Genomic DNA, 11,467 nt, shown 5'->3' on the forward strand with positions numbered 1-11,467 from the left:
GGCTGGGGGCTAACCTGAAGGGCACTGAGTTTCTCGGTGTGCTGCCCTGGCTCTGGGGTTCACTTGGCAAGTGGATGGGTGCAGAATTCCCTTGGCTGTGACTAACGAGGCTGGGCTTTAATGCGGGGACTCCAGTGGGAGGAATAAAACTAGGGCAGCGGGAAGGTTCTATTAAGTTAGTCTATGGATTTAGTCCTGTCATTACAACATGGGGAGCTTTGGGCTCTTTAACCCAGATCTGCAAAGGTATTTAGGTACCTAACTCCCATTGATTGTAATAGGAGCTAGGTGCCTAAATACTTCTGGAGAAGCTGGGCCTTCCTTCCTTCTCCCCCTCCCCCCAACCCCACCGCTCTGAGCCTCTCCCCATGCCATGCTCTTTGGGGTGCATCTCTCTGCCGTGATCTCAACTTGCACAGCTATTGTGGGGTCCTTCTGTGTCTGACTCTTCACCGGTCTAATCTCTGGGTGGGATCTCTAAGGCCCCATCTCCACTACACTTATAACAGCACGGGGGCACAACACAATTGTGTTGTCATATGGATGGTAGCTAGGCAGTGTCCCCAATGTCCTAGAGACCTGCTGCGGAGTTGTAACTGGCTCCACCAACTCCATTATAGTTGTACCGTAGACAGGGCCTGAGCCATGCTGTAATTTGTTGACATCCCCCAGACAATGATACAAGGAGCTGTGCCCGTGTTAGTAGCCAAATGGCGACATTGTTTATTATTTAATTCTGAACGTCCTAATGCCCCCAGTTCTCAGCTCCCCGAGGGCACCTCTCCTCTGCTCAGCTTTGAGGTGCTACCAGTGACGTGCTGCCCATCTTTGGTTGGGTGAGGACACACTACTGCCCCTGCAGCTTCTCTCCTAGTGTCCCGTTAAACCTCCCATGGGCAGGTGCTCGCCAGCTGCATTCTCCCCAGTGAGTCCCCCCTGAAATCCCCGTCTCCTCCCCCCGACACGCTGGGGCCAGTTTCCTGACAGTGCGGCAGGGGCTGCAGCTGCAGCACAAAGGCTGCCAATTGGGGGTGTCAAAGCAAGACAGTGGGGGGGGGAGGCGAAAAGCACTTGTTAAAGGGTACAGCTGTGGCTGCAGACCTTCCCCGCAGGCCGTACAGCTGCCCGCTGAGGGGAGTCCAGCAGGAGCCCGGCATGTCCTCGTCTCTGCATGTCCTTGCAGAGCCTGTGTAGTTAGCAAGCAGCCCTTGGTCAGCATCCTCATTAGAGCCGGGAAGGGGAAAGCAGAGAGATTTTAATGAGGTTTAAAGAGGCTTCCACGAGCTAATAATAGCAGGTCATTGGGGGGCCCAACGGAGTGTGAGATGCCGAGACCCAGGGCCCGATTCTGACCACTGACCATACCAGCAAGAGGAGACATGGATCCTACCTCGTAGTCTGGAAACGTCCTGCCCAGGTCCTGGTGCCTCCTCAGATCCACCAAGCCAAGGCAGATGGATCTGGCCACGTGGCGAGAATCAGGAACCTGAGGGTAGCGGAGCTGCCCCAAAGGCGGAGATTGGAGACTCTTCTGTGGAATAGCTTCATGGCAAGTTTAAATGGAAGGAGGATGGGTACCACTCCCAGTAACTTCTGCTCGAAGATTCCCTGCAGTCTCGTCAGAACTAACCTTAGAGCTGATCGTATTGAGTTATCAGCATCTTAACTGTGTTTGGGACAATATCCTCAGACAACTCAAAGCCTGGGATTTCTGCCCTCCGGATCATTCCAGAGATCTCCAGAAGTGGCACTGAGGATTTGCTGATGTAAAATTCCGAAGGGGCCAGGGTCTGAAATCCAGAATACTGTATCTAGCAAGGCTTAGGGTAACTGTGGGCAGCCAGGTGCTTATCAGTCCCAGCCTCGAGCGGGTGGAGATCTTGATATCAAGAAAACTGTCTGGAAATCTCCTCTGGATTCAGTCCCTTCCAGTTGAACCCATCCAGGCCGCAGATCGATGGACAGCACACTGACTTGTACGCGAACGTCTTCCTGTGCCTGCACTTTGCTCTGGAGTTATAAATGACCAGTTGTCTGTGTGGGCTCCTCCAGGGCTGTGTTAATGGGGTAGGTAATGCAGTGGGGGAGAGGTCTGTATCTCTTGTCCCTGGATGGTCGTTTTCTTTTGATCCCCCTGTTGCCATGAGATGAGGTTGTTTGGTCTCTGCCATGGCCTGGCATGTGGGAGCTGGGTTGGGTTTCCTTACAGACAGAGCTGGAGTTGGAGGGTGGTGTGTGTGTGCGGTGGGTGGAGGGGTTACACTTCCTAACCACATTTAAAACCAAGAGCGGATCATTCAGGAGTAGGGGCTGGGGCCACGAGATTGAGCGTTTTGCTGTTGTCTCCTGGCACCGGATCTTTACATTTGAAAGCCGCTGGGTTGTTTTTATAGCGTCCAGGGCTTGCTAACAAGCACTAGCAAGTCCTGGCGAGATCTCTCCGCTGCTCGCTTGGAGTGCTAATGTACCAGCCGAGGTAGAGGTACTGCTTGCAGTTGGAAAGGCTGCTGCCCCCGAGGGGAACCTGCTCCTGCTCCAGTGTCTGTTGCTGTTGCACTTGTTAGTCACAGAAATTAGTGAGTGTAAATGTCTTGTTGGCACAGTCAATAAGCAGCCGCTGTTTTATCGTGAGAGAGACGAGGTGGGTGAGATCGTGTCTTATTGGACCAGCTTCCGTTGGCGGAAGGTACAAGCTTCTGAGCTACACAGAGCAGCAGCCACAGCGACATTTGGGTCCATCTGTGAACCCCGAGTGTGCAGGCGGCAAGTTGCTCTGTCGCTGGGTGTTCCTAGCTGGCCGCACCTCCCAGCTGAAGCGGGGCACCCTCTGCCCGACACACCTCACAAGTGCATTTGCCCTCCTGGTTATTAATGACCGGAGCTGCCTCCTGCGATCGCGCCGTAAATACGAATAGAGCCGCGCTGGCTGCAGGGAAGGAGCTCTCCCAGGCAGTGCGAGCGCTCGCAGTGCCAATCCCCGCACAGGCCTCCTGAACTCCGGGGAAAAGCTTAAGAAGCGCAGGCCTGCAGATCTAAGCGTTTGCGCATCTAAAGGACTTCCCAGCTAAGCCCAGTTTTCCATGAGTAGGATTTTACTTACCGTGTGCATCTGTGATTCACGCAGCCTGAGGAGAGGAGAGAGCTGAATTCTGAAGGGCTGGGGGGTTCCTGTTTACAGTTAGCGTGTGTCACGGAGTATTGGGGGACTCAGGGCCCTGCACCCCCGGCTTCCTGCGATTCACCATGACTCTCAGCCAGCCAGTAAAGCAGAAGGTTTATTTAGACGACAGGAACACAGTCCAAGACAGCTCTTGCAGGCACAGACAACAGGACCCCCTCAGTTAGGTCCATCTTGGGGTCCCAGGGCGCCCCAGACCCTTTGGGAGGTCAGAGCCCTGTCTGCCTCCCAGCCACATCACCAGCCAGCTCCTGAAACTCTGTCTTCAGCGACCCCTCCCACTGCCTTTGTTCAGTTTCTCGGGCAAAGGTGTCACCTGGCCCCTAACCCCTTCCTGGGTTCTCATGTTACATGCTCAGGTATTCTCCTTCGGTCAGTCTCCCATCCCCCAATGCAGACTATCCTAGCCACACTCCCCTGTCAGCATTCACAGACCACGGTAAGAACAGTCCCAGTTCGTCACAGCATGACAATGACAGGAGGGGGTGCTGCTGTGGGGACCCCTAAATTCTGCAGGGCTGTCCCACTTAAATGACTGTCAATGGATGATGAGGGGATTGGGAAATATAAGGTTGGAGCATTAAAACCAGGAGGGGAAGAATCCTGTATGAGAAAAGTGCATGTTGTGTCCCTGAGTGGTGTAGCTGCCTGTCCTGTGAGACGGGGCTTATCAGGCAACGGCTGCCTGCTGCCCCCTGTAGGCGGGCAGGGAATACTGCGTCTTTTAGGCTGCATTGTCGTAATATCCTTCAGGAAGTCAGAACGTGTCACGTCCTCGGTTCCAACGCCAGCCCCAGGTTGTCCCAATACACTCTGAGTATTGCTGCCTGGATACCAGAGTGCCATACAAACTGTGAAGTAGATCATGGCCCGTGGGCCCCTCTCTCTTGCCCACCTGTTGGGGTGGGACATTGTTTCCTGTTCTGAGCCTTTCTCCCATGGGTGTGACACTGCTTTCTCCTTGTGTCTCACAGGTGAGCCATCACCCACCAGCTGCGGCCCATCATGTGTATTCCAAGCAAGGCTGGACGCTGTGGCAGGAAATCACAATTGCCAGCAAGTTCAGGGGCAAATACCTCTCTATCATGCCACTGGGTAAGTGACTGGCCCAGACGGTGAGTGTTAACTCCTGGGTGCGTTTGCTATGCTTGCGCAGTACTCAGAATGTTTGGCCAATGCCCTGATTCCCTGAGGATCACATAAACCCTGTGGAGGGTCTGAACCGAGAGGCCAAATTGGATTGATCTCCCTTTGCAACATGTCTGCAGGGAGAGACACGGGCGCTGAAAATCACCAGCCAGGGGAAACCAGACAGATCTGAGGGGTAGGAGGAGACACAGATGGTCCAGATTTGCGTGTTCTCTAGATGCAGGGAGGCAGGGCTGTCTTGTGGCTACCACTGGAGTCAGGGCTCCTAGGCTCTTTTCCTGGCCCTGTCACTAACTGACTGGGACTTTGGGCAGTTCACTTAGGGTGGGATTTTCCAAAGCTGCTAAGAGCACAAGTCGTATCACTGCTGAGTCACACAGGGACTTTTGGAAATCCCATCCTTAACACTCTCCCCATCTGCAACGTGGAGGTGATGGTCCCAGCCCCACAGGGGAGAGGCAAGGCTTTGTCCAAAGCACTAGCTTCTGCCTTGTTCAGTCCCTGCTTCCTACCAGACTCTAGCCAGCAGGGGGCAGCGATACACAAATGCTATCCAGAACGCACAAAGCAGTTCTCAGGCTGTCAGTCCCTGGGGCGCTGCAGAGTTGGTGGGTGCCCGGCAGGGACTGTGGGATGATTGCGAGTCAGGCTGAAAGAGTCGGTGGTGCTGTTTGACGGCTTTGGGTACTGAAATGGTTCCTAGTGAATTTTTTTTTTTCAGTTACAGAATTTCTCTCTACACCCTTTGGCCCTTTCTCGTTTCAGTGTGCGGAGCTGACTTGTTCTAGTCGGTGGGCATCTGGCTTCCTGCTGGCTTGTGAACTAGTCTCTCCTTAAATTATATTTAAGACACTTAACATGTCTAGCGATTTCCTCCCCCTTTTAGTTCAATGCAGTGAAGCTCTGGACCTGCAGTTTCCCTTGCGAAGCATTCGCTCTGGGTCAGTATCAGACTTTCTGCACTGACTGTTCCCCTTGGATAGTGCTTTATCTCAGAGCTCTACCTACCACCTAGGCCAGGCCCAACAAGCCAGTGGCCTGTGCAGACTTCCCTCCTCCACCCCCACCACCTTGACCCCATACGGAGCTTCACCTTTCGATGGTTCCTTTTTAAATACAAGTTCAGCATGGAGACAGCTGGAGGGCTCAAGGGAAGAGGTTCCACCCCATGGACTGCGCTGCCTGGTCTGCACAGCCACAAAGCGCTATTTCCCCAGGGGGCAGGCGGAGCTGTGACTGGCCAGCCTGCCCCATGTTCCCAGCGGGGCGCCGGCCACACTGCTGGCCCCTGTCCTGAGCGTGCTGATAAAAGCAGCAGACCAGGCCGGGGCTGTGCTGGCCTGCTCCCATCAGGAGCACAGTGCGGGGAGGGGAGGGAAGTTCACATCTGCCAAGTGGGAAAAGCCTTAAGCCAAGAAACATCGTTCAGCTTTTCAGCTCCTAGCAGGGGGCTTGGGAGCATCAGCGAGTTGAATGAGAGGGGCTGGTGTCCCTTTAAGAAAAATGCCGATGTCTTCCCAGTGCGAGACCATGTCTACAGTAGGGAACTTACAGCAGCACCACTGGAGCGATGCAGCGGCGCTGCTGTACGATTGCTCGTGTAGCCGCCCTCCCATCGACATGATAAAACCACCGAAAGGAGTGACGGTCGCTGTGTCTACCGGAGAAGCTCTCCCGCCAATATAGCGCTGTGCACATGGGCGCTTATGCCAGTGAAACTTGCGTTGCTCAGAGGGGTGTTTTTTCCAGGGCCGGCTCCAGGCACCAGCCTGGCAAGCAGTGCTTGGGGCAGCCACTCCGGAGAGGGGCGGCACATCCAGCTGTTCGGCGGCAATTTGGCGGGTGGTCCCTCACTCCCGCTCGGAGTGAAGGACCTCCCGCCGAATTGCCGCCGCAGATCGCGATCGTGGCTTTTTTTTTTTTCTTTTTTGTCTGCTTGGGGCGGCCAAAACCCTGGAGCCGGCCCTGGTTTTTTCACACCCTGAGTGACATACATTTTGCTGACATAAATGCTAGTGTAGACATGGCCGTAGTCTGGTGTCTTCATGGTGCTGCTCCAGGATAGCACAGTATCTGACTGTCCCCTAGCGTGGGACTGACTCCCTCATCTCAAAGCAAAGGGCTCTCTCTCCCTCTGCCTCCGCAGGTGCCATCCATCTAGAATTTCACTCCAGCGGGAACCACTACGTCTGGAGGAAGGTCACCTCCACCGTTCACAACATCATTGTGGGCAAGCTCTGGATCGACCAGGTCAGTGGCGAGCGGCGCAAGGATCTTGCTCCAGAGAAGGGGGGCTGGCTTCTGGAGGGGGCAGTGAAAGGATCCCAGCAGCTTACTGTTGGGAGAGACTTCCCCTCATCCAGTATGGCCCCCCCACCCCCTCAAAACCTTTCGAGAAGGAAGATCTATCCCACCAGCTGCAGCAGGCACATGGGGAGGCCCCTCTGTCAGGTCCCCCTTGGGGCTCCCCTGGGGTTAAGGGTGGCAGAACTGGCATCCATGGGTAGCCCCCTTCTGCCCCCCGGAACTGGCCCTGGCCTTTCTGCCCAGGCTGGCACTGATGCTCCCAGTCCAGCACTGGTTTTCCCTCTCCCTGTCACGCCAGCCCCAGTGGACTGGTACAGAGCTGCTAGGCTGGCTTCTATCATCGACACCCACTGGGAGCCCGGTGTGTTCGCTGGCACTAGGCTAAAGTGCCCGAGTTTGGGAGACAAACATTGCTGCTGACGATGCTGTGAGCATGTGAACAACCTGAAACTAACTCCTGATTTGTCTCTTTGCAAACCCTCTCTCTGCCTGTGATTCGGGGTCTTTTCTCTAGTCTGGTGACATAGAGATTGTGAACCACAAGTCAAAAGATAAATGCCAGCTGAAATTTACACCCTACAGCTATTTCTCCAGAGATGTCCCCCGAAAGGTACGTATCCAGAAAAAACTCAACTCGGTTATACAGCCTCACGCGTGGCAGAGGCATTGATTCTTCCCTCCGGGCAGTGCCGGTTGCCAACGGGATGGGATAGCTGTTGGTTGTGGACAGCCAGTACCTGGGGCAGCAAGAGTCCAGCAACCCTAAAATAAAGTTGATGATTATTTCCTTGAAACTGTGCTGGCGCCCCCTAGTGGCCAGCTGCCTGCACCGCGTGGAATGTGATAGCTCATATTTACCTCTATTCTAGCGTTCCCAAGGCTAGATAGAATATAGCATTCACGTCCCTACCTGCCATGTTAAACGGGTTCCATCTGGCTCCTCTAGCGTTTGACACCCAGGAAGGGCGAGACGAAGCTGGACGGCAGAATGAAGGAGACGGGTTGGGTCTGGGATGAGCCCCAGCATGAGGTGGGGGGAGCTGGGTGTTCCCTGTGCATGACTCTACTAGGCCTCAGTGCTGCTGTACCAGAACCAGGCCGCGGTGCTTACCATGGGCAGCCAGGAGGGTGCTGTGGGCACCACTCTTGTCTCTGCCCTCTGGATGTTTGCAAGCTCCACCATTGTAAACCCATGTGATTTTCTTCCCCCCGTGCCAGGTGACGGGCGTGGTGACAGACGCTGATGGGAAGGCGCATTACGTCATGTCTGGCACGTGGGACGAAAATATGGAGTGCTCCAAGATCATGCAAAGCAGCCGTGGCAGCACCAGCTCGGAGGGCAAGCAAAAGACCGTCTACCAGACGCTGGCCCCAAAGGTCCTGTGGAAGAAATATCCTCTCCAGTGAGTCCTCCCTGTGGGCTTGCTATGCTGTGGCCATGCTCTTCAACAGCTGCTGCGTTTCAGCCCAGAGGTGGCTGCAGTTCAGTGCTGGGCAAAGTGGGCTGAGAAATGGGGACTTACTCCTGCTCTGGCCAGTGCAGGATGCAGACCCCGAGAGGAACAGCCATGGGTAGTGGTGCCATGAGGCACATTTTGCTGCTTCTCTGAGGTTTGCTGCTAACTGCAGCATCTCCCACCCTTGAGTATATACCCAGGGTCATGGGTGGGTGGGGCTAGCCCGCTCTGTGGCCAGTACGACCGCACACCTTCAGCGCCATTGTCCCTCGTTCTGGCTATATCAAGCCATCTAGCGAGATCACAGCTGACTTGAGTATGTCTATACATGCTGCAATCACACCTCAGATGGCAGTGTAGACAGACCCTCAGTTGTAAACAGTGTTAGGGACTTTACAGGAGCATGGCTTAGAATGGGATAACATGGCTGTCAACACTAAAGGGTGTTCTACAAAGCCATGTTACAAGCATGTTCCAGAACCATGTCTGGAGCTGGTTTCTAACATGGGTCTGAACAGCACGGCTCACTCCCTTTCCAGAACAGTCTCATGAGCTAACGTTGTTCCTGGAAGAATTGTGAAGAAATACTTAGCCCAGTTTGGAAAATGGCTTTGCTGACACGGTTAACCCATGTTCATGTAACTGCTTTCCATGCCAGCTTAGCAATCCGTGTGGCCTGGTTTCCACCCTACCGAGTCTTCGTACTACATTGCGTTGCCATGTTGGCTCGCTGCTGAGAGCTAATGCCAAAGTCCATTAGTCCTCCGCATGCAGCTGCTGTCAAACATGTGGCACAAGCGGCAAAGCACTACCGCTCGCTTCTGGCTTGTCTCTGGAATTCTCCTGTTCTCTGGGATGACCCTTGCCAGCTTGGTTGTGGGGCAGCAGCACATGGGGGAAGTGTGTTTGGGAGTGACCTCTGCCCTCTTGACCTCCTGGCCAGTGGCACAGAGTGTAGGAGGATCCCATGACTCCTGTGGGAAGATCATGGAACAGCATTGGTTGAACTGTTCTCTCATGTGAGGTACCTTAGGCATTTCCATTGGGGTGGTAGGAGGAAAGGCTCCCCAAAGGAAGAATTCTGCCACCTCACTGAGGACTCCCTGCACTCCAGGCAGGTAGTGTGGCCAGGTCTGGATCTAATGGTAGGAGATGCTTAGATACCTCAGTGATGGGGGGCCATGCAAGGAGATGGATGGATGGATTGATGGAGACTCTTTGTATCTGGGTGGGTGGAAGAATCCACCCGCTAACCTGACCCCTTCTCCTCCAGGGAGAATGCCGAGAACATGTATTTCTTCTCTGACCTGGCCCTGACCCTGAACGAGCCTGAGGAAGGAGTGGCCCCCACAGACAGCAGGCTGAGGCCTGACCAGCGGCTCATGGAGAATGGCAAGTGGGATGAGGCCAACGTGGAGAAGCAGAGGCTGGAGGAGAAGCAAAGGGCCGTCCGTCGCAGGCGGGAGGCGGAAGCCGTGGAGGCCTTGGAGGAAGGTGAGTTTGACTGGGTTGAAGGGTTCAATAGATAACCAGGGACTCAGGGAGGCTGCTGGTCCCAGGCCGTGGGAGCTGCAGCCAAAGGGAGGCAGCAAGTCAGTCAAGTGTCTCGAGTCCCAGAAGAACCATCCCTCAATCTGCCGGAACAGCACAGTCCTGAATTGGCAGAGGATTGGGTCAGGAGCCTGGTCGCTCTTTCCCATCTCTAGACACCTTTGAGGAGTTTAATGGAGTCAGCTGAGGGCTGGGACTCAGGTGCCCAACGCAGGTTCTGTTTCAGACTTGCTGGGTGACTGTGGGCAAATCCTTTCTCCTCTGTGCCAGCTGGCCCCCCTGTAAAATAAGGACAGTGCTGCTTCCCACACCCCTCCGGCCCCCGGTAAAGTGATTTGAGATTCCAGGACCAGATGTGCTGTGTCATGATTGATGTGGCAGAGGAACCAGCCTTCAGCTGCGGTCATGCCCATCTCCTCTCCTCAGCTGGCTGGGCACAACCTCTGAGCCTTCCAGCTCTGACACTCCACCACGCGCGTCTTTGGGAGCCAGCCACAGCACCTGGAAGTTTACCAGCTCCCATGAGAGGCCTGGGCTCATGAATTCATAGGGCTGGCTGGTCCTTCTGAGTGGCAGGAGTTCCGATAGCAATGGGTGACCCATGCATGGCTTGTTGGGCTGATTCTGAGCCCTATGTCCCTGTGCACTGCATTATGCTGACAGTACGGTGGGAATGCCAGCAGAGCTGCCTGGCTTCCCTACGAGACATGCAACCAACCCTTGTGCTGTGCTCTCCACTCTCGACAGGCAAAGACTACGAAGGCTACATCCCGCTGTGGTTTGAGAGGAAGGTGGATCCCCTGACAGGGGAGCTGATCTGTGTTTACAAGGGTGGATACTGGGAAGCCAAGGAGAAACAGGACTGGGATCTGTGCCCTGATATCTTCTGAGCTGCTCCTCCCACACCAGGCTGGCAGGCCACGGGATAGAAGGAGGAGGAGCACCTGGGACGCATTGGGCAGCGTCCTCTCTTTATGTCACAGCGCACAGAAACACACACAGAGTAAATAAATACAGAAATTTAAAAGAAAATAAATCAAAACAGGGATTCCAAACCTATTTTTTTATGCACTAATAAAATAGCATTCAGTGTTTTTTTAAAAGGTGGCGTTTTTTTAGCTACTAATTAGGAACAAAGACATGTTGACTCTGGTTCCTTTTTAGCCTAGCATATTTATTGCTGTCAGAAGTTGCTGCCTATATTTTTCGAAGCCTCAGCTTTATTAACTGAGACGTCGACTTCCAAAGATGCACGCGTTGCGGGGATACGATGCACAGTCCTTGGAGCTCTTCCTTTTGACGTTTTTCCCCATTTGTGTATGGACTTCATTTTTAAAAAATCTGCTTGTAGTTCAGGTTCCTTTTTACAGACAAAAGCAACTCTCTGATCCCATTCATCTCCGAAACTCTAGGGAGAAGATGACTTTTCTAGGGACGGTAGATTAGGTGCTTATTCCTAGGTTCTTTCCATCGTTCCCAGCAGTGCCCGCTGCTCCCACAGCTATGAATTAGGTTATTTCTGAAGGAATTTAGGTGACATTTTGGTGGATTGTTTGAGTGGATTTTTTTCCAATCTGCAATATTGAGTTGATATTTTTTAGAACCGTCTCTAACAAGCTGCTTTTTTGGATCATGTTCGTTTGGGTTTTTCCCTGCAGCTCTGTCTTAATGGGAAACAGTTCCTTACAGAGAGCAGACAAGAGGCGATCTGCCTAGGGAGACTTTTTAAACTTGCCCTCAGTCAGAGTAGAGTCAGCCTTCGTGGACTAGAGCCAAGACCCTTACTCAGCAGTTCATAGATACCACCAGTGCTTATCGGGATCCA

The 11,467-nt window shown here is 53.8% G+C and overlaps 1 protein-coding gene across 6 annotated transcripts in view; it reads left to right on the top strand.

Moving 5' to 3' along the window:
* The window catches only part of LOC101933726 (oxysterol-binding protein 2), a 374,699-nt gene extending 363,954 nt beyond the window's left edge, over positions 1–10,745 (top strand). For all 6 annotated transcript variants that reach the window (XM_065568637.1, XM_065568638.1, XM_065568641.1 and 3 more), the window contains 6 exons: positions 4,153–4,273; positions 6,474–6,577; positions 7,149–7,244; positions 7,853–8,037; positions 9,365–9,585; positions 10,390–10,745. In XM_065568637.1, the coding sequence (XP_065424709.1) occupies positions 4,153–4,273; positions 6,474–6,577; positions 7,149–7,244; positions 7,853–8,037; positions 9,365–9,585; positions 10,390–10,532 (870 nt within the window). In that variant the 3' untranslated portion in view covers positions 10,533–10,745. The remainder of the gene's footprint in view (positions 1–4,152; positions 4,274–6,473; positions 6,578–7,148; positions 7,245–7,852; positions 8,038–9,364; positions 9,586–10,389) is intronic.
* Positions 10,746–11,467: the final 722 nt, after the last annotated feature.

The sequence above is a fragment of the Chrysemys picta genome, chromosome 15, assembly GCF_011386835.1.
Source record: "Chrysemys picta bellii isolate R12L10 chromosome 15, ASM1138683v2, whole genome shotgun sequence".
Classification (NCBI taxonomy): domain Eukaryota; kingdom Metazoa; phylum Chordata; order Testudines; family Emydidae; genus Chrysemys; species Chrysemys picta.